Here is a 27,587-nt window from a genome sequence, read left to right on the forward strand (position 1 = left end):
AATATTTGAGTGTATAAGCTATAACGCACCATTTGACATGTTGTCACTTCTTGGAAACGTTGCCTTAGCATAGTTCCCAAGTGCGCACCCTTTTCACAGATCATTGTGTTTGATGCCTAATTTTGGAACACCTGCTACCTATGTTGCCAGGAAACATGGGTTGGGGGACAGGGATGGGTACGCCACTTTTTGAAACAGGTTGTGTGGGTTCATGAGGGTTATATTATAATTTATATATATTTATTTTATAAATTATAATATATGTGAATTTGTATATTTTCCATCTTTAAACTAGAAAAATAAAATATTCATGATTTAAACTTTAAAGATTTAAATATGCACATCATTGAACATTCAACATTCACATTGAAATTTCAAGATTTATAGTTTGATATCAAGTGCAAATTGGAGTTTACATATTAATAAGAATCATGATATATGTCCATTGTCATACTACATTCAAAATTCGTCTTAAGGCGTCTCCAAACATGAACTAGGAAATTTTAAAATAGTGAACAATGGCTTCCTCAAGCCATGTCATCAACATCACTTAGATCCTCAGTTAGCATGCTCTCCAGCTACCTAGCTACAATAGTAATGACATTCAACCTACTCAATGAATCTACAGTGGCCATCTCTAGGTCAAAATTGTAGAAAGAGAAGTAAAAAGGCTGACTTGGAGAAGAATTACAACAAAATTAGTAAAAAAAATTGACCCTAACGTTTTCGATTTTGGGCTATCACACACTCGCTGTCGAGGTTCAGTGCACCCAATCAGACAAAAGAACCCAAATTTTTGTTGCGAAGAACTCGGTGCTTACTCGAAGAACCCGGTTCTTTTGGGTGCATTTTAGAAGAATTTGTACCCGAACCTGGTACTTGGGGACGAGAACTCGGGATGGGTTCGAGAACCCCACCCGTGGGTTTGTGAACCCGTGCAAGATAGCCTATTACTGTCTCCCTGAGCATTCTAAGTGCTCCATGATGTAAATGTCTTGTCCTCCTATGCCATAACTCATTAAGGTCTCTCCCACTGTTACTGCCATTGCTAAATAGTGCCATTAGAGAATCAAAGTGCAACTTGTGCATTCTATTTCTTCGTACCCCAATTTTTTTCACCTTCTTCCAGTTTTGGTGTTTGATGAACACCTTCTTCCCTACAAAGTGGACATCATATCCCTTATCTTGTAATTGGGATACTGAAATTAGGTTCATACCTAGTCCCGACACATGCAATACATCTGTAACACTGGTGCTTGCTCTTGACTCCCTCTGAATATCAATGGTACCTCTCCCAACTGGAGTACATTTAGTCTTGTTTCCCATTGTTATATGGAAATCCATCTCCTCCTCATTGTAGCTGGAGAAGTATTCTCTAACTCCTGTCATGTGAGTTAACGCTCCACTGTCTATATACCAGACTCCTTGTGAAGCTGAGCTAGATAGGCAAGTTATCTAAGCAAATTCGTCCTCCAATCTAGAAGACAAATTTGTAGCCTCCTCAATGTCAAATCTGTTTGCGACCATACTGGAGAAATTTGAGAAATCTATTGAAGACATTCTACGTATGATTTTATGTGCTTTTCTCTTCCACCTGACGCTGATTTGGTACTACAAAATCTGCTACAAAATCACTGCGCTGAGATCTGCTCAACGAAATCTCTAATCTGCTCACCGGAACTGCTTCCCGACAACATCACTGCAACTGATGTTCTTTGATTTTTCTGACACCTCCAACCTGAAAATCAAACCCCTGTTTTGCTAATTCGCACTTTGGTTGGCCTTTGTGCAGATCTGGGAGAAATTCGCTCAGATTTGTCTCTGAGCTGCGAAATTCTCTCCCTCTGGCTATTGAGCTCCTAATCTAATCAATATTGTTCTGATAACATGTGAAAATTCCTTGAAATGCAACAACTGGAATTTATTCTTCTAATTGATTAATTATGCAATTTATTTTTTGACTGTAAATTAACGAATAAATCACACTGCAATTTCTTCATAATAAAAATACCACAGAAAATAAACAAGAATTGAGAAAATAGAGCACACAATAAAATTGACATTGTTATTTTTGGACAATTGTCCCCAGAAAAACCCAATGTGGAAAAACTGGTGCAGCAGATGAGGGTTTTATTATTATTCTTCAATAGCAAAAATTATGAGTACAAATCTTGATGCCAAATTAAGGGAATTTTTCCCTTCTCCACAAGCTCGCCCCAAAATACCCATGCGCAGGGCTCTGCGCAACCTGTAACTCGCACTACATGGAACTACCTCTGAATTAGACGTCCTGCCTGTTATTGCCTCTGGAAGTGATCCTCCGACCATATGGAAAATTATCCGGGCCTCTGGTTGTTTAAATATGTAACTAGGTTCGATATTCATAATGACATATGTAATCATGATTTTATGTATTTATTGTAAAGGGAAAAGTAAATTTATTATTCTTGTTCATGAGGCATGGGTTTCATGCTCAAGGGAAATTATTTTTAGGTCAACCATCCTTTGAGTGCTTCTAGGTTTGTCATAAAATCAATTGAGTCATTGTCATGTATTGAAGACCCATTTGGGCATGTCACATATTGTAAAGAAAAAATTATTTGAGTCAAAAGACCCTCCAAGACCTTGTCATGGTGCAAAGATTAAGTCGGCCTACACACATGAACAAGTCAGCCTAAAAGGAGGAACTCGACCTAGTAGAAGACCTCTATATAAGGAAGACTTTGACCTCACTTGATAGAATCACTTCGCTCACACAAGTTCAATCAAAAGAGACAGAAAGGTGTGAAAAAGAGGAAGGCAAGAAGGAGAAAAAGAAAGTTGAGTTTTTGGGAATGTTTTTGGGCTATTTTTCTCACATGTGCGAAGTGGATTAGGGAATCTTTCTGTAGCAGCAAGTACTGAATTGCAATCATCATCAAGGGCCAATTTTTAGGTCAAGAAAGGTCCCCTGTGCAGGCCGAAGTATCAAGGAAGAAAAGTCAAGTCAAGCGAAGGAGAAAGGAAACAAATTCTAGCCACATGTGTGAACTAGGATTTCTATGGAAGAATTTGCTAGGGAGGTCGAAGTTGCAGAAGAATTCGCTGGGCAGGTCGAAGTTGCAGAAGAATTCGCTGGGCAGGTCGAAGTTGCAGAAGAATTCGCTGGGCAAGTCGAAGTTGCAAAAGGATTTGCTGGGTTGGTTGAATTTGCAGAAGAATCTTCTAGGGATCGAAATTGCAGATGTTGCTAAGGTCAAGGTTGCTGGAAAGCAGGAAAGATTTGATTTGGTCTTGGAGGGTTTTGGTCAAGGGTTATAGGTCTGGGGATTCGTCAATTGAATATTCTATAAGAAGAGAAGAATTCTTGTGGGTTTTCCTCTCAAATTGGAGAGGTTTTGGCCCTAGTTGATCGCATATATCTTGTGTCTGTTTTTCTTATTGGTTTTTATAATTTGATAGTTGTCTGATGAAAAGAACACTAAATACAAGAAGAATCTAAGAAAAATAAAAATATATCACAAGTAGTTATCAAAAGAAAAGAGAAATCACCTAATCTAGCCGCCCTAGATTTCTCAACATGGTATCAGAGCTAAAGTGACAAGACAAGGAAAGGTAGCTTGAAGAAGGATCATCAAAATAAAGGACAAGGCATCAAGAAGACATCGAGGTATCAAGAAGTGTACTAGAGGGATGAAGCATAAAGAGATCATCTAAGAAACATCAAGAGCATCAAACATCAAGAAGAATCAAAGGCAAGGATTACATCATCATTTTGAAGGAAGTATCTAAAGAAGACCTCAAAACCCTAGCTTATCCAAAGAAAGGTTATGCACTTGAATCAATCTTGAGAAGCTCACATCATCATCATTAAAGAAAAGATCTACAAGACCCTATTTCCACTTAAAAGACTTTGAAGCATCTTGAAGTCTACACATCCAAGGGAAGGAAGAAGATGTTTTGTCATCATCATCGAGGAATCATGGTGATCTCCCTCTCCTTGAAGGATCATTTTTGAAATAAGACATCTTCTATTATTAACATCATCAAAAATCAAGAAAGCATCAAGTTGAAGATATTGTCATCAAGAAGCATTTTCACTTGACAATTAAGTACCTTTATATTTATGACTGAATCTGCTACCAAAATGGCTTCATTTTGCAAGGAAAGCAACAAATCAGTTGGGTCATCAAACTTTCTTGAATGGAAGAAGAGGACAGATTTGATCCTCATAGAAAACAAAGTCATTGATCATGTTAAGGGTTCAATCACTAAACCTCCAAAGGAAGAAGCTCAAGCTCTTGCAAAGTACATGAAAGGGGAAGTAAGGGCTCAAAGAATCCTTACAGAATCCATCAAAGATCCCCTCATACCATATGTATTAAAGTTGGAGACATCAAAATAAATATACGAAAAGCTAGTAGAATTGTTCTCTATAAGCACTATTGGAGAAGTGATATCATTAAGACAAGAACTCTATAAGATGAAGATATCAAAGGAAGATGGAATAGCCTCATACTTTATGAGGGTATTAGAAATAAGAGACCAACTACAAGAGTTGGGAGAAATAATGTCCGATAAAGAAATGACCACCATAGTGCTCAATGCACTACCAGAGAAATGGGGCAACTTTACATCAAGCATCTACGGAAAGAAGGAAGCTACCCCATTCAATGAACTTTGGTCATTGTGTAAGATTCATTAGGGGAATTTTGAAGTCTAAAATGTGACTCCTAAGGAAATTATAAAATAATAGTGGAAATAATAAAATAAGATTAGATTACATCATCAAATTTTAGAGGAAAAGAAAAAAGAAAAATCTATTTTTTCAACTCGTATTTTCAACTTATCTCCCAATGGGTTTACTCAAATTTCGAGCGGAAACACTCATTGGATGCAAAATTTGATTCCTCGTCCAAGGAGTAACCATGTTGCATACTTTTGATGGACCCTACTACATGAAAAATGAGAAATACATGAAAAACGTGATTGCAATCACGTTTTTTCTTGTATTTCTAATTTTGAGTGTAGCAAGGTCCATCGAAAGTATGCAACATGGGTACTCCTTGGATGAGGAATTAAATTTTGCATCCAACAAGTACTCCTACTCGAAATTTGAGTAAAACCTTAGGGAGATAAGTTGAAAATATGAGTTGACAAAATAGTTTTATTATATTATTATTTTTTAATATTTTTACCTTTTTACTCCCAAAATGGTGAATCATCCCTCATGGTTGACATCATTATCTTGAATCCTATTGGTTCTTATAAAGTTTATTTTGGTTGTACATTTTTCTTAGAAGGCCCATTTTCGACCTCAAAATTCCCCTAATGGAAGAGACCAGGTTGAAGGAAAAAACGATGTAGGATGAAATGAGCAATTTCAAGCATTTGTTCCCATGACTAGGAAGAAAGGAAAGTTTGGGAAGTTTGGTCCTTAGAAAACAAAATAAAATGTCAAAGATCCAATGCTATGGTTGTCATGAGTATGGTTACTACGAGAAAAATTGTCCTAAGCTCAAGAAGGACAACAATAAAAGAGGAAGGGATGAAGCCCATGTCATTTGAGAAGTGGAAGAAGATGGAAAGAAGAAATCAAAGGAGTAAGTGAAAGATCTCTACTATGACTAAGATAATGTCCTTCACTATGTTCTTTTTCAGTTTTTTTCTTGAAATATAGCTATCAGGGTAGAAAGCATTATAAGCATGATAGGATGCATCATTTTTAGGGATGGCATCATAATAGCATACGATTAAAAGCAGGAGCTTGTGACATCTTTATAGAAGCTTGAAAGATAGCTAAAGTAGAAGTCTACATGGAAGTCGCAGTAATCATAGAAAGGAAGAAGCTCTTGGTAACCTCACTGAAACATAAGTAGTACTTATGGGTAGAAGAAATTCATCTAGCATAGAAATTCATCATCATCATTAGGAAGGAGCATTTGCAGGATGAGGATAATCAAAATCCTCCATTGGAATCTTCATTAGAAGGTTCACCTCTCTTGGAAGAAGCAAGTGTCTCGCTAAGAGTTCCACCTTGTATGGGATTCATTGTTTGGAAGAATGATGCTATGATGACTAAGGAATGCAGCATGTCAAGATGGTTGAAGTGCTCTCAATCAAGGAAAATAAGTTTTTGAAGGAAGTCTAGATGGCCAAAAGACGGAAAGAGGTATGTATGCATGTATTTGATTGAGTCATGTCATCATATGGTTGTATCGGTAAATGCTCTACATCATGAATATGATCAAAGAAAAGGGATCTCTTCCTTTTTGAAAGATGCATGAATTTATGGTTCACATATTGATAAGATGAAATCAACATAATATGTCCTCATATGGAATATGAGGTGGTTGACAAAGATAAAGGAACTATGGATAAAAGTTCTTGGGGAGCAATATGTGAAGAAATAGAGAAGAGATTGTGAAAGATGCAACTATGGTCACATAAAGAAAGGGAATCAACATCCGATGACTAAAATAATTGGCGAGGACATCTCTATGGAAAAGGTATGAAGACTCTAATGAAGTCTGTAAAGAAAGGAGACCCTTGACATTGAAAGTCTTGGAGATGTGTCTATGAATGTGCGGGATGTTGATGTTGCAAGAAGCAGATGTCATGATGAAAGGTCACCACAAAAGGTAACTTTGATTTGATGTTCATTTTTTTTATTTTTGAACAACATCTAGATGGGTTAATACAGGGCTACCAAAAGAGAGTTGTAGATGTCATCTACAATTAGCACTCATGTGGTTGGATAGAAGATCCTGAAGGAAACATGACTTGAAAGAGGTAGTTGTATGAAGAAAAGACAGATGTGGACTTCAGGATCACTTTCCGATGAAGAGAAGGATGACATGACTAACATGATTGATGAAGGAAAGTGGTGGATGGTTAATGTCTACAAATATGAAGGCTCCATAATGATGAAGATGAAATTCATGACATCGAAAGGAGGAGCTCTACAAGCCGCTGAAGGTCCCATGAGCTCCACCAAAGAGTAGAAAGCTGTTGTTGGAAACAAGTACCTGGTTAAGAGGGAGCTTGAAAACAAGTCCCTGGTTGAGAGGGAGCTTGGACAAGTCCCTGGATAAGAGGGAACTTGGGTACATTCCTTTTATAGGTATGGGTATATCTTACCTTTTCAAGAGGGAGAGATAGACACATCATTCTTGTCTTCATATTGTGAAAAAAAAATGAAGCATTGGGTAAGCATCTGGCATTGGATACTCTTTGAGGATGAGGTAGGGCATCCAAGACAAGAGTAGTCGAAGAGGACCAATATTCTTTGAGGACTAGGAATCCAAGATAAGAATAGTCCTGGAAGGACATACCCTGTGAACACCTGGGTGGGGTATGTGCCTTGAGAGACAATTATGATGGTGTCTATCAGTCATTGGTCTCGCTAGCATTGTGCTTTGATCTTGTGGAGAGATAAAGTTGTTAGTTAAGGCCTTGTTATGTGAAAATGCTGTTTGATATGATGCTAGAACAAATTGGTTACCAATCTGACTCTTCTTATGTGAATTCTTCAGATTTAGAATGTCTAATTACCTTGTATGGATTATGAATACCTCCCTAGTTAAGAGGGAGTGTTGAAATATGTAACTAGGTTCGGTCTTCATAATGACATATGTAATCATGATTTTATGTATTTAATGTAAAGAGAAAACTAAATTTATTATTGTTGTTCTTGAGGCGTGGGTTTCATGCTTAAGGGAAATTTATTTTTAGGTCAAGCACCCATTAAGTCTTCTAGGTTTGTCATAAAGTCAATTGAGTCATTGTCATGTATTGAAGACCCATTTGGGCATGTTACATATTGTAAATAAAAATTTATTTGAGTCAAAAGACCCTCCAAGACCTCGTCATGGTGCAAAGATCAAGTCGGCCTACACACATGAACAAGTTGGCCTAAAAGGAGCTACCTGACCTAGTAGAAGACTTCTATATAAGGAAGACTTTGACCTCTCTTGATAGACTCACTTCACTCACACAAGTTTGATCACAAGAGAGAGAAAGGTGTGAAAAAGTGGAAGGCAGGAGTAGAAAAAGAAAGTCGAGTTTTTGGGACTGTTTCTGGGCTATTTTTCTCACATGTGCGAAGTGGATTAGGGCATCTTTCTGCAGTAGCAAGTACCAAATTGCAGTCATCATCAAGGGCCGAGTTTTGGGTCAAGAAAGGTCTCCTTTGCAAGTTGAAGTATCAAGGAAGAAAAGTCAAGTCAAGCGAAGGAGAAAGGAAAAAAATTCTAGCCATAAACGTGAACTAGGTTTCTATAGAAGAATTTGTTGGGTAGGTCGAAGTTGCAGAAGAATTTGTTGGGAAGGTTGAAGTTGTAGAAGAATTTGCTAGGATGGTCGAAGTTGCAGAAGAATCTTCTGGGGATCGAAATTGGAGAAGTTGTTAAGGTCAACTAATGTGTTGACCACTGAAATTGCACCTAAATTTTTTTGATGACTCCATGCTCGAGGATATGTCAGAGGCTTCATATACCATCAGAGTTCATATATCATTTGAGTTTTTTAACTCCAACTTCTTCTACTCATTTTCTTCTTCAGTCCTCAAATTTCGCAGCCCTACGAGGATATTGTATAAATGTCACTAGCATGATTAATAAAGCCATGTAACAGACCTAGGGTGTCGAGACTCGATCAACAAGCGATTACACCTTGCATTTTTTTTTTACTTGGTTAATTATTCCTGTTTTTTAGTGGCGAATAATTTTCTAGGTTTTTTCACTCACTGCATACCCCAAAGCTGAGGTGACGGCTTGAAGGTTGAGCCCCTAATGCATCTTAGTGTCTAGAGTCAATGTATATTACCATGCTAGGTCATCTCTGAAATTTCGTGGAATTTGACTAGGTCTAAGTAGGATTTTTTAATAATTAAAAATTTCCCACGAAATGAGATTTTATTATTATTTTCTATGTAATGATGTAAATAAGTAGTCTTAGGAAATGTCTGTGGCGTGCAACTACTCGAAATTCATCTTGAGAGGCCCAACATTATCCTAGGACCTATTTTGAGAGTCAAAAAACAACTTATAGTCCTTCAACAACCACTTTTTCTAAAGTTTGTGGCAAAAAATGAGAAAAAATGAAAAACAAATGAAAAATTGGAAAAAAAAAATCAAAATTTTCCAAAATCAAAATAAGTCAAATTTTGACATGGAAATTAATTGGAGAAGAAAATGGTGATGTGACAGCCATGTGGGGCCCACCACATGAAGCACAACTTATTTACAAAGTCTTCAAGGGAAGTCAAAGAGGCATCATGGAGCTCATGAAGTATCACGTATGGATAAAGTTTCAAATATAATTTGATAAAGTGCAATAGTTTGATATAAAGTCTAAAGGAAATATGAGTGGGTTGGGAGTAGACCCCACCTCACTCCCATGGTCTACGCGTGGTATGGAAATGCTCATGCTAAATCCAATGTCCACGCAGGCCCAAAGAAAAGATGTACGCACAGCTCAAATAATTAACGCATGGGTGAAGATAGTGAAAAATTTAATTGAGATTTTCATGGAGTATGTCTCCACCATACTCAACTCCAAAAATTGCACTTGTACGCAACAGCTCCACTTCATCTCCAGGTAGATCAGATTTGCTTTTATGTAGACAACTCCTTCAACAATTACAGAGCAGAGATTGAGCAGATTACAATGTGTCTCCAGCATGGATTGTGGTTGGGATTTGGTGAGAAATCAGTGGAAATGTGCTCACTATTCAACTCCTACACTCCACACATGGCAGCCATCAAAGGAAATTCGAATTTGGCACATGGGTATGTTGTCCAGCCTCAAGGAAAACGCTGCCACATCTCAGAAATCAACTTCTACACATGGCTGAAAGCTCCAGACTTGGTAAATTCGAATTTTCCTTGTGATCTCCTCCCTCTCACCACTTGGAATTTGGTTCCCACATTGGGATTCTCTCCATTCTTATATAAATTGAGTCATTGGGCTCTCATTTGGTATTCATGTTAAGAGCTATTGGGCTTGAGGAAACTCTGTCATTTTGTACACTTGCATTTTGCGAATAAAACAAAGACTTTGGGGGTATCGTTGGTGGTGTTATCTTAGCTATCTTGAGGTGATTTCCTTTCATATTATTGTTATCGTGCATCAATTTTTTATGCATTTGGTTATTGTTAGCTTCTATTGTCATTTGTTGTGGATCTATATTTTGCAAATTACCTTGCATATATAGTTGATTTAGAGTAGTATTCTAGGAGTGAAATTGCTAATTGATTTTTGGAGGAATCTTTAGTTTATTTCATCCACTTGGTTGCTCTAACTCATTTTGTAAGCTAATATTTGTCTCTAAGTGTGTAGGAAAATTTTGTTTGAATTGTGTGTAGGAATCCTTTTTGGGCATGGGAGAAGTCTCAAATAGACCAACTCATTCCTGGATTTAAGATTGCTTAAGGCCCATTGATTTTAACTTCAAGGCTTCATCTAAAGAGAAGCAAGAGGGGAGTTCTCTTTCCCATATGTTACTTGAATCATTTATAAATTTAAATTTCATACTCTTTTTGATCCAGAGCTTTCAAAGATTACATAAGCTAATTAAGAGCATTTTTCTAAACTGAACAAGTATGGGGTTACACTCCCATTACTTGGTTTAGTTCCTATATTAGTGTGTATTAGAATTTGTCTTCCTTGCATGCTCTCTCCACTAACATTCCTTTTGTTTTGCCCATAGTTGAAGCATTTGCTAACTCATCTTGTGATAGATTTTGAGGAGCGATTTTTGGAAACTTCTAACAAGTGTTTGCAGGACCTTTCACACATGTGGGGATTGAATTTCAAAGAGGCTGTGAGCAGTTTTTATAGGGCGAAGTTTGCTTGAGGGCAGCTGCAAAAATGGCTAGGCCATGGGCCCTTTGAGGCTGATTTCTCCCTTTGTAATTTTCAGATTTGAGGAATTTCCATTGGCTATTGTGGTTGCCAAGTTTCACAAGGAGATTTTAGCTTCTATAGTTCTTACTTTGTAAAAGCTTCTCGTTCAATTTTGGGCAGCTTTCTAAAAGCCTTCTCCTCATTTTAACATCTAATAAAAATTCTAATTTTCTTGTGAGAGCTTGGGAATTTACCCCTGGCATCCCTCCTCATCATTTAGAGGGAGAACTTTTTTCTTAGGTGGATTGACTTGCATTTCTATTTTCTAGCTTTCTCATTTAGTTTATTTACATGCTCTTTTGGTTCATTAATCTAGCTCACATAACATTGAAATCTAATTTTATTTCAACTTGCTTTACATTTCTCAAGTATTTGTATATTGCAACCCATCCTAGTATATTTCATGCACATTTTTGGAGCAAGAAAACACTTTTAAGTTTATGTGGCAAGCTTAATTTAGCAATTTGTTCTTTGGAGTACATTGTCTCATTATGTGATGTCATTATATGCTTACTTGTTGCTTTGATCATGCATCATACATTTTGAAGCACTTTACTTGGAAGTAATTTCAAATCTAGCGATCATTTCTTTTACTTACAAGCAAACATTTCACTTTTGGCTACATTTTAATTGATTTAACTTCATTTACTTAACATTTTTGCCTCACATGATTTCATGATACATGCTTCATTATCTTTATGTCAAACTTGTGCTCAATATGGTCTTAATTATTCATTGGTACATATTTTGAAGCATTTGTCATCTACTTGGAGCAAACTTGCAAATTTTGGGTCACTTATGAAGTTTATATTTACGTGTCATTTACTTTTCAAAGCTTGTGAGTAATATTGAAGTCATTGGTGCAATCTTATTTTGAGCAATTGATTCACTTACTTTGAGACATTTGTATCAATATTTTCTTTTGCAAGCACTAATAACATCCCAACATTTCATTTAGGCATTTTAGTTTTAGATCTTGCACATTTAAAATCTACCTCCAAACATAAGCTTGGTTGTATAGAAATAATAGGGCCAAGATTTTCCTTAAAAGTTCTTCCATCTGGTACAGAGTATGATAAAGTGTGTGACCCTACAACTATGAAGGTGGCTTTGTCCCCTTGTAGGAACGAAGACACACATGACAAAGACAAGTGCTTCCTTAGTCTCTTTTCCTTGTTGTCACTCCAATTTTTAGCCCTTGGTAAGAGGTTGAAGGGAGAATCTCTCCCCTAGAATAGACATTTAGTTTAAAAATTTTACCAAGATAATTGCATTTCACCTTAGCTAAGTTGCATATCATTATAACTCATTTATTTTAGAGCATTTTCCAATTTACTTGCAACTTCTTTTATCTCATGTACTTGTTATGGTGAATAACCTCCGTATCCATTGAAGTTATCGTTTTTGTTGTTGAGTATCTCATTTAGCAAGTACAACATTTTCTTTTGCAAGTGATACTTTGGTCAATTGAATTACATTTGTGAGTCATTAAATTGCTATGTTTATGCTTATGATCTTGAATGATAGTATCTTTATTTGAGCATCTCTTTAAAGTGCAATTTGTATCTTGCAATTGGTATTTTTCATCCAACATTGATTTTTTTTGCAAGACTACTTATCATCCTATTTTGAATACATATATATTTGAGCAAGTCTCTACTATTTCTAATCATTAAGGCATTGGTTTACATGTTTATCTCTTGAATGTTGTGTTGATCATTGAATCTATATCTTACATTACTCATTATATTCACTAAACTTGTTCATAATTTTGAAGCAGTCCCCTTAACTTAAGATCTCCTAGAAACTCACATCACTTTATCTAACCTTCATTAGGGACCACCCCCCTTAGCTTAAACTAGGAGAGAACTTTAAATGAGAGAGTTGGGAATATGTGACAACTCCATCTCTTAGTTTGCCACCAAGCCACACTTTGTGCGGTTAACGATTTTTCCCACACTAACTAGATGTGTGAGCGAGGCGGTATCAACAAGCTCTAAGATGTCTTTCTGCCTAGAGCACCTTTTGGAGTTGTGTGATGGCATGATTGTTCGCCCCTTGTATACATGTAGACATTGCATGCACTCACTCAAGATTCCTTTGGGACAACTCAGTATCAACTTCCATAGACTTCGGATAGAGATAGATCTCAATATACTATGATTTGATAGCATTTGCGACGTGTGCCATCTTTAGGAGCCAAATGCAGAGATGCACCTCACTTTTTGATGTCCCCTATACTTTTACATCAGAGGACGTTGTCATTGCCTCTATAGGGACTTGAGAGGGTCTCTCTGCTTTCTTCCGATATAAGATCAGATTTTCTTAGCTCTCTTCATTAGGAAAAATTTCAGCCGCAAATCTCAACTCATGCACACCTTGCCCCACCTTGGTATGACCAGATAGATTACCTCCTACTTCTCTATTGATTCTTCAGAATGGAGCAACAAATGGTAGGCATAGTTCTAGAGTGAACTAGACAACAAGATGGCAAGACCCCATCCTTAGACTCCTCAAAGACCACCCAATATTATTAAGACTGGTTCGGAGATATTGGAACATTATCAGGCCACACATTCTCGAAGCATTAGAGAGATCGGTTCCATTTGGATCCGAAGTAAAGCATGCCCCACCCATCAAACTACCTCCCAGATCCAAATGGGAAACCAAAAATCTGTTCAGAGTTTCCTTTTGTTGACCTCAAATGTCAGGTGTATGCAACCCATCTCCTTGATGGATCCATAAGATTCTGACAAGAAGGTAGTACCTAGTTCACCCCCCTTTCCCTCAGCCATTAGACTTAGGAGACCTTGACAACGTTGGCCCCATCAACCGGTCTACCTCTCTTCCTCTCTCTCTCTCTTGACAGGTTCTTATATCGTGTTGTCCACCTTTCTAGTGTTGGACAAACTCACTTAGTTTTTTTATCACCATATCTTGTCACGGTTTTATACATATATGTAGGTTTCCATCTTTGTATTATTTTTGGCATTTTCTAGGAGTTGCATTTGCTCTCCCACATTGTATTCATATTGGTTGTACTCTTCAGTCCCATTGACCTAATTTTATTGTCATTTGTTGGACATTAATAAAATTATCTTATCTTATCTTATCTTTACTACTATTCATTTTAGCATCTCAAGGTGTACTGAATCATGTGTATTTAATAATCAGATTTTACTTTCCTCTGGTTATGTAGGCCTTTTTATTTACAAAAGGTTCATTCATTTTTCAACCAACAACACTGCCATTCATAACTATGAAGATTGTGTTCTTTAGCTGAATGATGAGGATAGATTTACCTGCTCTCTTTCTTTATCTGTTTATGATCTTGTATTTTTCTTTTACTTATTTGGTTGTTCCTGTTTGCAGGGAATTGTGAATCGCTTGCCAAAGTCTTGTACTTCACGAATGGAGCCAACTTGGGTATAAGTTCAGTTGGTGTTTATGACCAGTATTTATTATCTGCTTTGATAAATCTGTACAAGCACCCATTATAGTATTTCATGGTATTTGACACATTATAAGCTTGAATGGCAGTGTTTCTTTCCCCAGTATTTTCTGCCTTACATACAAACACCAGTTTTTGTTCTAAATCCAGCATACGATTCATGGCAGGTGACCTTTCTATGCCCTTTGAGATATGTTTTCAGTCTCTGTTTCTTTGACTGTTTTAATTTTTACATTTTCAACCATCTTGAATGATTTTCAGATTCAAAACATTTTGGCACCATCTGTAGCGGATCCTCATGGCCATTGGCAAAAATGCAAGTTGAATATAAAAGAGTGTACCCCAAGTCAATTGGCAACACTCCAAGGTTTTTTTCTCCTCACATTTGTACTTTTAAACTTTTCCTGCACATATAGAGGTTGAAAAGAAAGAGTTTCAAGAAAGAGTTTCCTAGATGTGAAGTCATTTTCAATAAAATAATTGGTTGCACTCCAATTTGGTTATCAGCTTGAAAAGTATATGAAAATAACATTAATTTGTAAATATTGTCATAATTATCAAGTGATTTCTCAAGCAATAGGCCCATGACAAGAATATAATTTTCCATTCATTGAACATAACCAAGGTTCGGAGATGAGTATTTCCTTTTAGTGGAATGAAAAATGTTAAGCAAAAATATTTTAAAATAAGAACTCAAGTAAACTACCTGTAAGCTAAGATTGTCGCTTGTAAGTTATTGCATTATGTCTTAATAAGAATTTTGTTAGAATGTTAAACAAATTTAGATATTGGCATGCTTAATGCACTGAAAAACACCCAGGTGGTAAACCCCCTGTGAAGGGAAGTAATAGCAAGGTCTTTGCAGAGGGATGATTGCACAAGTCCTGATGGCTTTAACTTCTACATCTCAGAATCAGTCATGTTTCTTGGTAATAGTGTTTGATGGTAAAAGGGGGAACTCTTCCTAGGTTCAAGGTGAACTAGAATTAGAAGGGGACCATTATACATACCTTTTTTACAAGCTATTATCTGTATTTACATAGGGCATTGCTTTAGACACATGCTAAAATTTAAGCATGAGATGAGGGCTTTACTGCTTAGGATCAAGTCAGGGTTTGGTATCAAGTGTTCTTGGGGAAATGATATTGACTAGATGTGAACCATAGGCTTGTGGGAACCAGAGTGGACTTGTATCCGTGTTTGGCAATCAGGGACCTAATCATGGTCAATGGCAGTTATATTTTGTCATTAAAGCAAAACGTCACTGAAAGGCATATAGCATGTTGCTACTTGCGATATTGGTAGTTAAAAGAAATTGACTGAGGAAGTAAGAGTGATTTTATTATTACTAATTTTAAATTAGTTCCATGTTATCCAAAATGTAATGGGTAAGTTTAAGGCAGACATGAAAGGTCAGAGACTTCTTGGATGTAGATATGTAACATTGAAATTTGAAAGTTTATTAAGCTAAAATTTATGTATAAGTGTTTTGTTCCTTTTGAACAATGTAAAAAATGATGATAAGTACCCTTAAAACCTGTAAATGGTTTATAGGTTACAGTGCCAATAAAGAATGAGTTAACTAGCACATTCTTCCCCTTGGTGTGTTGTAAGAAAGAATAAAAGATAAAATGCCAAATGTCAAAATGCAAATAAAGGAAAGGAATGAATCAAATAATCAAAAGCTAAGATAGTTTGATCTCTACTCTCTCATAAGAGGTGTTAAAATTGGCAACTAGGGCCAAACTCCATGTGGGTCATCTTATTTATGGCAGCTGATATTTTTATTGGATCCTTCTCATTGAGAGGTGTAGGATTGATCTAAAGAACATCTGATTCCGTCAAGTATTGATGGAGTTACGAATTTATTTGTGTTATAAGAAAAATTGTCAAGTCGGCCAGCAACTTGTGTAGGCTCAGAAGCCCAATAGTCATGTCTATTCATCATCTACATTTTAGTATAAATAGGAGAGGACTTGAAGTCATTTTAGGGACACACTCTTCATGTGATATCCTCCTCTCCATGTCTTGGGTCTTTGGTGAAGGAGAGACACTATGGAAGATTCAGATGGTTTTGAGATGAAACCGCAGTAAGAAGTAGCCGCAGTGAGATAGAACCGCAGACATAGAAGAGGAGCCACAGTAGATGGAAGAGCCGCAGTGATAACGTAAGAGCCGCAGTCAAGTATGGTACCCGTAGTGATAACGTGAGAGCCATAGTCAAGCATGGTAGCTGCAGTGATAACGTGAGAACCATATTCAAGCATGGAAGAGCCGCAGTCATATTTGTAGTCAAGTGAGATCCCACATGATGATATCTCCAGCTACGGCTCAGTAATCTCGGATGGACGAAGAGGACTATGTATCTATTGCAGTCTCGACTTCATGTTTGATCTCGGCATACTGATATATATGTCACATCCTCATTGAACTTGTTTCATGACAAAGGATCCCACATGATGATATCTCTAGCTACAGCTCAGTAATTCAGTATGGTATAACAACATTCGGATCTGTATAGGCATATCACAATAGAATAACCAATGGCCTCGGCATACTTGTAAGGATCTCAGTTGGATGAAGATCTCGGACGAATGGACTGTGTTGATATCTCGCACAGCAGTCTATATATATATAGATCTTAGTGAAATCCTTATGACAATACAAACATCTTGTACAACAGTAACATGGAGTACCAGATCTAGGAGGTGTGATGAGGATGCAGTGTTGACCAAAGTTCTGGACCAAATACACTCTCGGCATACCTATGACTTGAAGTAGAGAAGAACTCGGATGAGGGTACCATATTGTCTTGGTATATAAATCTCGGTGGCATACCTGTAGCAGCCCAAACACAATGAATAGCAGTGATAGATCTATTCTCTCGGCTCAATGAAGATTATGTTAGAAGTTATAGTCCTGGCATAACTCTGATAACGAAATAGGTTTCAATGATGGTCAAGAGATCCTTGGCATACTAGTAAAAGGACACAGTCTCAACGTAATGAGAATGATAAGGATGAACAGTCTCAGATCATGATGATGAAAGAAGCAGCATGATGGGCATGTTAGTAAAGGGCAGCATGATGATGAATGAGACAGCATGATGCAGCATGATGGGCATATTAGTAAGGAGCAGCATGATGATGGGAGCAGCTCAGTGACTAGGTGTAGCACAGTGACGGGTGCAACATGAGTACAAGCTGCAACACTATGTTAGGTGAAGCCGTCACCTTGGAGAATCAGTTGAAGCAGAATGTCTTCAACTGATCTCATGTATCATCATTATAGGAGATGATCTATGCTCATATCTAGATAAGTCAAAGTGTTGACTTCTGTTGTAAATGTACTATCTCTCTCTGTTGAACTTTGAAGAACATAAAAGAAGAATTGATCAAGGGTTCCCCACATTGGGGTTTGTCCCTGGCTAGTGCCACATCTTGTGTCCTCTTGTCTTGGCTTGTCTTCTGCGATTTATGTTTATGTTCTATCTGCAGTTTACTTTGATGCTGATGTGATTGCTAATCTGGAAAACATATGGAGCTAACCGTGAAAATTGAAATAAATTGCTCTAGCATAGAACATACCTAAAATTAACATGGTATCAGAGCTCAGGTGAAGACAATGCCCAAGCAAGAGTGAAAGAGAAATCACCAAAGACAGTTGGGACAGGAAAAAAGGATGAATGGATTCCTCATCCCTCTTCACTGAGGGTGAAGTCGAAGCAGAGAATATTATCAGAATGGCGTAGCGGAAGTTTTTGATGGCCTACCTGAAGATCACTTCATTGGGAAGTTTGGATCTAAGGGTGGAAGGAAAGGTGGAATCCTTGGTTGCAATAAGTTTGGCCATTATGCGAAGGAGTGTCCAAATGGAAGGGACACATCACTTGATGAAGATAACAATCATTCCAGGGACATCTTCAATGATCAAAGGAATGACAGGTAATGTAGGTCATCAGGGAAATGGTCGACTCTTCATAGAAAGCAAGGAACCCCAGGTATGAAGAATCAAATGTTGTTTCTGATAAGATAAAGAAGCATTATTGTAGTGCTTAAAGGCACTTCATCGTATAGATGGGTGCACTCTCTAATTTGGTAGAGATGGAAACAATCGTGGGATTATACTTGGAGTCGATGCCACCTATCCCGAAAAGGGTGTAGTGAATGTTACCCCTCAATTGAATGAGGGTAACTCGATTCACTTACTAAATTTATTTTATGCCCCTGATCACAAGAAGAACCTGGTGTCCATTTCGGTAATGGAAGTCAAAGGTTACAAGGTGGCATTCATCGATGGAAAGGTACGTGTTTAAAAATAAAATTTTCTAAGATGCTTTTGAGTTCAAGTTTGGCAATTTGTATCAAGTTGCAAGATGGTCCATTGGGGACCATATCAGTGACACATTTCATCTATAGCACCGGATGTCTACTTATGAGGCCCTACCCGATGTGAGTTAGATGGTGACTCAGATGCCTGAACTCAAGAAGAGCATGAAGGTACATGTCAGAGATGTACTGAAGGAAAATCTTACAAGGGGACCATTCCCCTTATGTAGCAGGTCCACAGGTTTGGAACAAACCGAGGAGTTTGAGGTTCATGATCAGGAATCTCATGTATGCAGGTGGAAGAAATCCCACTATGGCTTGAAGTAAAACACCTCGGACCTAATATGAGAGGATTGATAGCTGTTTGATGAAGCTGAGATTCACTAACAGTAAAACCGATCCAAACCATTGTTTGAAAGTTGTGGATGATAGACCTCTTATACCGGCACCTTATGAAGATGACCTATTTCTGACAGGTGCAGACCCTCTCATTTGCAGAGGTAAGAGGGAGTTGGATTCTGGATGTGAAATGATAACCTGCAAGCCTGTGAGGATCTTAACTTTCAAAAGTTATATGGTAGTGATGTCGGACTAGATTTGGGAAATGCCTCTGAGTTTCATAAACTCATTCGCGTTGATGTTCTTGGTAAACTTCCGTCCGGACATATGTTTTGCAGTTAGCATGGTGAGCTTATATTTGGTTGAGCCTCACTGGATTGGTGCCAAGAATCTTATGAGATATCTTCAAGGCACAATATCTCATGGATTGAGATACACTGCTGGAAATATGAAATTGCATGATTATTCGAATGCTGAGTGGGCAGGCAGTGTGGATGATCACTAGAGCACTTCTCAGTGCTGGTTCTCTTTGGATTCTGCTTCGATATCATGGATGAGCAAGAAGCAGAAGTCGATTGCTATAAGCACCGTCGAGATTGAATACATAGCTACGAGTATGATCTCGTGTGAAGTTGCATGGTTGCAGAAGCTCTTAAGTGAGTTGTTTGTACACATGATGAATACCACTGTGATTCTCTGTGACAACCAATGGGATTCGATTATTGAGGAATCCCGTATTTGATGATTGCTCCAGCAGATAGACATCAAAGACTGCCTTATCTAGGATATGGTAAGTCGATGAGCGAGGTGGCTCCATCGCATTGAGACTAATGTACAGGTCGCAGACATTTTGTCAAAGCCCCGGGGAAAGGTCAAATCTATGACTTTCCCTAACAACCTGGAGTTGTTGAGAGACCTTCTTACAAGGGTCCTGCATGTTGCATGCATTGAGGTCTGGGAGCTCTGGGGGGCTTGGGGTACTTACTGGAGCAACATATGACGACAGGGCGACTCACCCTCCCCTGGTGGTGCACTATGTACAGGATGACAGGTTCAACCTTCCCCTGTGACACCTCGTGGCAACTATGGAATAGGATGATTAGTTCTCCTGTGGGCCAAGATGATTCGTTCTCCATGGCAATTGTGGATCAGGATGATTCGTTCTCTTGTAGGCCAGCATGATTAGTTCTTTGTGGCATCCACTAGACAGGATGATTCGTTCTCCTGTGGACAGGATGATTAGTTCTCTTGTCGAGGCATCCTACCCATGCAGTCCGGGACTTATGGGAAGTACCTCTCATCTGATCAATGAGCAGGGAAATGAGGATAGGGACCATAGTAGATCTATCGATGGACGCATTGTCGTATCTACCGTACTCCCTATGCTAGGATGACCTTCATTGATTCGGGATCAATGATACTGGTCTGGGACTAGTGAGAGTGGTACCCACTATGACACTGACTTCGGGTCAGTAGAGGACTAGTTTGGGACCAGTGGTACCCACTCTGAGACTGACTTCGAGTCAGTGGAGAATGGTATGAGACATTCTCGATCAATTCTTCTTCTTCATAGTTCAGCTGAGAAGAGCAAAGCTGAGTAGGGTAGAGCAGAGCTGAGCAGAGCAGAGCAGTGCAGGGCATTGATGGCAGAGATAATGCAGTTGGACATATGAATCAGCGGATGGAGTTCTCCCTAGTTGAGAGGGAGTGTTAAAATTGGCAACTAGGGCCAAACTCCATGTGGGTCATCTTATTTATGGCAGCTGATATTTTTATTGGATCCCTCTCATCGAGAGGTGTATGATTGATCTAAAGATCATCCAATTCCGTCAAGTATTCATGGAGTTACGAATTTATTTGTGTTATAAGACAAATTGTCAAGTCGGCTAGCAATTTCTGTAGGCTCAGAAGCCCAATAGTCATGCCTATTCATCATCTACGTTTTAGTATAAATAGGAGAGGACTTGAAGTCATTTTAGGGACACACTCCTCATGTGATCGCCTCCTCTCCACATCTTGGGTTTTTGGTGAAGGAGAGACACTATGGAAGATTCAGATGGTTTTGAGATGAAGCTGCAGTAAGAAGTAGCCGCAGTGAGATAGAGCCACAGGCATAGAAGAGGAGCCACAGTAGATGCAGGAGTCGCAGTCAAGCATGGTAGCCGCAGTGATAGCGTAAGAGCCACAATCAAGTATGGTAGCCGCAGTGATAACGTGAGAGCCGCAGTCAAGCATGGTAGCCACAGTGATAACGTGAGAACCACAGTCAAACATGGAAGAGCTGCAGTCATAGTTGTAGTCAAGTGAGATCCCACGTGATGATATCTCTAGGAATCACTAAGGCACTGAGAGTCATGTGGGGCTATCATTAATGATGGTTCTCTTTCCTAGCTCATCGTGAATACAGTGGACTAGGTACCAGGGTTAGCCAAACAGTTTTGGTGATCCTGCTATAGTTAAAAAATACGCTAGACGTGCTCAATTAGGTGAAATTTTTGAATTAGTGTGTTGGCTGTTGAGAAGGGGTATATGGAAAAATCAAATCAATCTAGCGAGCAAGCAAGAAGCACATAAGTAATATCATCCCGCAATATCTTTCATCTCCAAGCCCCGCCCCGGTTCAACAACAAGCCGATGGACCAGCCCTTCCTCATCCATTTATTACGAGAGCTCACATGGAGATGTTTCACTTTCCCATTTGAGGAGGTAACCCCTCCTTAGCCGAGAGTAAGGAGATGGGAGACCCCTCTAAAACTGAATCATACATTAGAGCCATGTTCACAGGGTTCACAATAGATAGAATCTCCATGGTTTGTTCATTTGGCTCAATAATCTCGGATGGATGAAGAGGACTGTGTATCTATTGCAGTGTCGACTTCATGTTTGATCTCGACATACTGATATATATATATATATATATATATATATATATATCACATCCTCATTGAACCTGTTTCATGACAAAGGATCCCACAAGATGATATCTCCAGCTACGGCTCAGTAATTCAGTATGGTATAACACATTTGGATCTGTATAGGCATATCACAATAGAATAACCAATGGCCTCGGCATACTTGTAAGGATCTCGGTTGGATGAAGATCTCGGATGAATGGACTGCGTTGATATCTCGCACAACAATATATATATATACAGATCTTAGTGAAATCCTTATGACAATACAAACATCTTGTACAGCAGTAACATGGAGTACCAGATCTAGGAGGTGTGATGAGGATGCAGTGTTGACGAAAGTTCTGGACCAAATACACTCTCGGCATACCTATGACTTGAAGTAGAGAAGAACTCGGATGAGGGTACCATATTATCTTGGTATATAAATCTTGGTGGCATGCCTGTAGCAGCCCAAACACAATACCTGTAGCAACCCAAACACAATGAACAACAGTGATAGATCTATTCTCTCGGCTCAATGAAGATTATGTTAGAAGTTACAGTCCTGGCATAACTCTGATAACGAAATAGGTTTCGATGATGGTCAATAGATCCTTGGCATACCAGTAAAAGGACACAGTTTCAACATAATGAGAATGATAAGGATGAACAGTCTCAAATCATGATGATGAAAGAAGCAGCATGATGGGCATGTTAGTAAAGGGCAGCATGATGATGAATGAGACAGCATGATGCAGCATGATGGGCATATTAGTAAGAAGCAGTATGATGATGGGAGCAGCTTAGTGACTAGGTGCAGCATAGTGACGGGTGCAACATGAGTACAAGCTGCAACACTATGTTAGGTGAAGCCGTCACCTTGGAGAATCAGTTGAAGCAAAATGTCTTCAACTGATCTCATGTATCATCATTATAGGAGATGATCTATGCTCATATCTAGATAAGTCAAAGTGTTGACTTCTGTTGTAAATGTACTATCTCTCTCTCTCTCTGCTGAACTTTGAAGAACATAAAAGAAGAATTGATCAAGGGTTTCCCCACATTGGGGTTTGTCCCTGGCTAGCGCCACATCTTGTGTCCTCTTGTCTTGGCTTGTCTTCTGCGATTTATGTTTATGTTATATTTGCAGTTTACTTTAATGCTGATGTGATTGCTAATCTGGAAAAGATATGGAGCTAACTGTGAAAATTGAAATAAATTGCTCTAGCATTGAACATACCTAAAATTAACAAGAGGCCATCACCCCTAGTCCCATGCATACCATATTTATCAAAGTAAAAGGGACTTAAAGAACATCCCAACCCCTATGAGCAATGAATTTCCTAGACAAAGAAGAGGATTTTAAATTGAAATCTATGAAGCTTGCAAAACAAGCTAACTATAAGAAAGGAAACGGCTATTTAAAGGATGGAACAACAAAGGCCACGGAAAGAGTAACTCAGGCAGAAAGCGCTTCCTCTACAAAGGTGCTCATGGATGATGGTCTTACATAGCCCATGTATAAGACTATGACACCACTCATGAAGTTCACCCCTAATCATATCACTTATCACATACAGTTGTCAATTGAATGGTCGGCCTAGGAATTGTTCCTCCCCTTAGGGCCTTTTCTTTTACTATCATTTGGGAGCACCTCATAGAGGTGGTAGATGACCCTCCCATGCCTGAATCTAACAAATTGCAGAAGGTCGTGAACGAGTGTGAAGTTTGAAGAAGATACCTAATGTGATCTACATATGTGCCTTTTAAATTAAATATGACTCACTTTCAATGTTACATTGTTTATTCTAGGCATGATGGAGTTGACCTCACTTGATTTATTGAGCCATGCTTGATGATGTTGCATACATAGACATGGTCCTTTGGAAGACATCGATCATGCTTCTCCCACACTTCATTGGTGATGTTGCACACCCATTGGAGGGGATTGGACTTGACAATGGACGTTGGAGCCTTGATGATGAGCGTTGGACCATGAGACAACTTGGCACATTTCTTCATATGCTCTGTTACCCCTCCATCAGTGGGGGCAGATAAATTTTTTCAGACGCATCATTCATCACCAATATAAGCCCAAGGTCACAAGTGAAAGGCTTGTAAAAAACCATGTGAGACCATGTAATAGGCATCCTAGACTTGGTGTCTTGTCTTTTGAGTTTGTATTCATTGTGATTGGTCAGGGCATGCCTTGCACCTTGAGAGCCTCATCTTGGCGATTTCGTCCCTAGCCGGATTGGAGGAACTTGGGAGGGTAATTCTAGGCAATCGAAACGAACAAAAGGGGGCTAGCTCTCCCTAACAAATTCTTCCAACAATATTTTTGGCATCAAAACGAAGAAAGAAGAAGGATAAGAAGGATGAAATCATTACAAGCATATCTCTCTCTCTCTTTGACTTTGCACGTGTGGATTCTCTCTCTCTCTTGAAGCTTCACATGTGTGAGTTTCTGGGCATATTCTAAGCAGCAGGTTCAAAATTCTAGGCATCATATTCTGGGCAGCACGATGTAGCTGTCAAAGATCTCTAGGTGATAAAACAAGTCTTGGTTATGAAGGCACATCTTCAAGCAAGGAAGGCACAAGCTCCAAGCCTTTGAAGGAGGAAATTAAAGGGGAATTTAGAAATGCTGCTACTTCAAGGAGTTTTGCTCATGTTCCCAAGAACATCCAAGATTAGAAATGGATTGAACCACCTTCAAGACATAACAACTTCAGATGATCATCCTACTCTCCTAGGTATGAAAATATTTTTCTTGGTCATTGTCATTCTTGCGAAAATTTTAGGCATAAAGCAATCCATTGTAAAATCAATACGAGATACAATTATGCAAGACGCATAAATGATTATGGAAGGAATAGATCAAGAAATTTTCGTGGATCTACCAATAGAAACTACAATCCATTTGAACCACTAATGAATCAAAATATTGTGTGCTGCAAATGCAATAATCTTGGTCACAAGCCACGAGACTGCAAACTTGAAAATGCTCCAATCATAAAGACAGAAAAAAAGAAGAAGAATGAATATTGCAACTTAGCATTGATCGTTGAAGATAAAGAAGATGAATGGTACATAGACAGTGGATGCTTGTCACATATGATAGGAGATCGAAACAAATTTGTCAGCTTAAAAGAAAAGAGCGATAGTGTTGCATTTGGAGATAATTCTTTTTTCAAGATACTTGGAAAAGGTGTGGCAAGTCTTGGAAGCAAACATATGAAGGCACAAAATGTTTTGCTAGTTAAGGATATGAAGCACAATCTTCTTAGAGCTGGCAAGATGTGTGATCAAGGGTACAATCTCTTGTTTGACTCTCGAAAGTGCGAAATCAAAGAAGATGACTCAGGAAGATTGGTTGCAACAACCACAAGAAGACCAAACAACATATATGTTCTAAACCAAGTAGAGCTGAAGAAATTTACAGCCAAGGAAAAGAATCGTAAGAATGACTATGAAGGAAAGGATAAGAAGACAAAAGTCATGCTGAGTGCCATATCTTGAAGGGGAGCAGCCCCAAAGACATGAATCACCCTTTTCCATTGATGTCAAACGGGGAGGGAAAATGAAGTGTAGAATGGAGAAGAAGGAAGTGAAATATGGAGACAAGGGGAGCATGAGTGTTGACATCAATGACAAAGGGGGAGATTGTTGGAAGAATTTTTCGTTGATGTCAAAGGGAGAATGGGCTTTTGATATGATGATGATATGGTTGCAAAAAGTTAGTGAATTTGGATGTATGTCCACCTAGATTGATAGCCCTCATCAAACCATTTCATGTGATAGGTTGCATGCTTTAAGGGTCATCTTGGTTGAAGAAATATTGAAGATTAAAGTTTCATGCCCCAAGAATCCATAGTTTCAAAGGTTCATTATTTCCCTTAGAAGAAGGCCTAATTTGTAATCAATCTGCCCATGTCCAAGTATCCAAGAAAGGAGCCATTATGAAAATCAAATTTAATATTTTTATAAAGTCTAATCCTCTTTCTTCAAGTCGACCCTAATTGGTTCAGGTCGGCTCTAGTGAATAGACGTGGCTTTTCAAGGTTTAAGTCAGCCCTGTTTGGAGTAGCTCAACAAGTATAAATAAGGAATGATTCAACCTCATTTGATCTCCACTTGTCCAAGCACAAGCAAGAGAAGTAGATGAGGCAATTTGGTCTAAGGAAGATAGGTTTATATCTCATGAACCTTGTGGCAAAGTGAAGAGGAAAGCATTTTTTGTGTCTGGTTTTCTTTGGCTTTTGGGAGAGGTTATTTTGTGGGATTTTTTGATCGGATTTGGGAGAATTTATGTTGGTATTTCACCTCCTTTTGGAGTTTGATTTCAACCCTTTTTGAAGCACAAAACTTGCCCTAGACTCAGTCTTCCTATGGTTAATTTCATTCCTAAAATTTGACCCTGTGTGACCTGCGGGTTTCAGCCATGAGATGGATATTTTCGTACCTGAGGCAACACAAGCTTTGGCCTTGTGGGAGGAACAGACCTCGGCCCTCTCTTTGTGGAATTCGACCCTATGATAAAAACAGACTCGGCCTCCTTTTGTGACAAACTTTGAACTATCCTTGATCCCTTTTTTTCAGCATTCCTTAGGAGACATTTTGGAGCAGAGTTTGGAATTTTTTTAATTTAAGTTTGAAGACCCTTTGGAGCTACTTCTAACACTGTCTTTTGAGGTGGTTTGAGACCATATTTGGAGCATTGTTAAGGACTCTTGGATTAGTCTTTCTAGAGCTTCCTTTGAAGACATTTTGTTGATTTGGGGTAGCATCGAATGTGCTCTAGCCATGAAATTTGGTGGAGAGGTGGGGCACATGAGATCTCCAATACCCAGAAAGGGTTTGGGCAGATTCTAAATAGTTAAGGAGATATTAAAATAATTAATATTTTTTGATGGAGTCCCTAAGTCTAAACGTAGGGAAAATAGAATATTAATGTGTATTAATATGAAACTGTGTTAGAATGGTCCAAAAGACATGGATCGAGCCGGATCTAATCTTAGCTGTTGATTAGGGACTTAATCTCGGCCGTTGATATGTCAACAGGAAAAGTATAAGAGGAGGTTTGAGGGTCACTTGGAGAATACACTAGAGTGATCAGTGATTCTATTCTCTAGAGTGGGGTTAGCTAAGAGAGATAGAATTAGTGATAGGGAGTTGCCACTGAGGGGCATTGAGTATAGAGACACAGAGAGGCAGAGATAGTGCCGAGAGAGCAGCGCAGTCGCCGAGGAGAGTGATGCAGAGCCAGCTAGGGCTCATGCAGGGCCACGCAGAGGTAGCCGGGAGCTGTGCAGAGCCTCAAAGAGGGCAGCGTTGCCGACGCAGAGGGCCAAAGGGCTGATGCAGACCCATCTGGGGTGACGCAGGGCCAACGCTGGACAGAGAGGGGCTGACGTAGTGTAGAAAAAGCTGACGCTGGGGTTTCTGGAGCAAATTGGTGCTGAGGAGCTGCCGGAAGGATTATCCGAGGTTTCAGCCAGGAGATTTGTCTCAAACTGAAAGGTATTACTGCCAAGGAAATTCTCTATTGGGTAGGCTACTTTCGGCACCCAAATTGTACTCTGATATTTCTAAATAAGAAAACCCTCAGATAGCTGCACTAATTTTCCCACATTGGGTTTTTCCGGGGACATTGGTCCAAAAAATAATAGTGTCATATGGTGTGAT

The 27,587-nt window shown here is 38.8% G+C and overlaps 1 protein-coding gene across 2 annotated transcripts in view; it reads left to right on the forward strand.

Annotated features, from left to right (window-relative positions):
* LOC149150150 (pectin acetylesterase 8-like) overlaps positions 1-27,587 on the forward strand; it is a 390,610-nt gene that overhangs the window by 306,631 nt on the left and 56,392 nt on the right. For both annotated transcript variants that reach the window (XM_089445213.1, XM_089445212.1), the window contains 3 exons: positions 14,260-14,313; positions 14,428-14,505; positions 14,600-14,705. In XM_089445213.1, the coding sequence (XP_089301339.1) occupies positions 14,260-14,313; positions 14,428-14,505; positions 14,600-14,705 (238 nt within the window). The remainder of the gene's footprint in view (positions 1-14,259; positions 14,314-14,427; positions 14,506-14,599; positions 14,706-27,587) is intronic.

The sequence above is a fragment of the Pinus tabuliformis genome, chromosome 9 (genome assembly GCF_031772625.1).
Source record: "Pinus tabuliformis cultivar Carrire ecotype Pingquan chromosome 9, CPIR1, whole genome shotgun sequence".
In the NCBI taxonomy this organism is placed as follows: Eukaryota; Viridiplantae; Streptophyta; class Pinopsida; order Pinales; family Pinaceae; genus Pinus; species Pinus tabuliformis.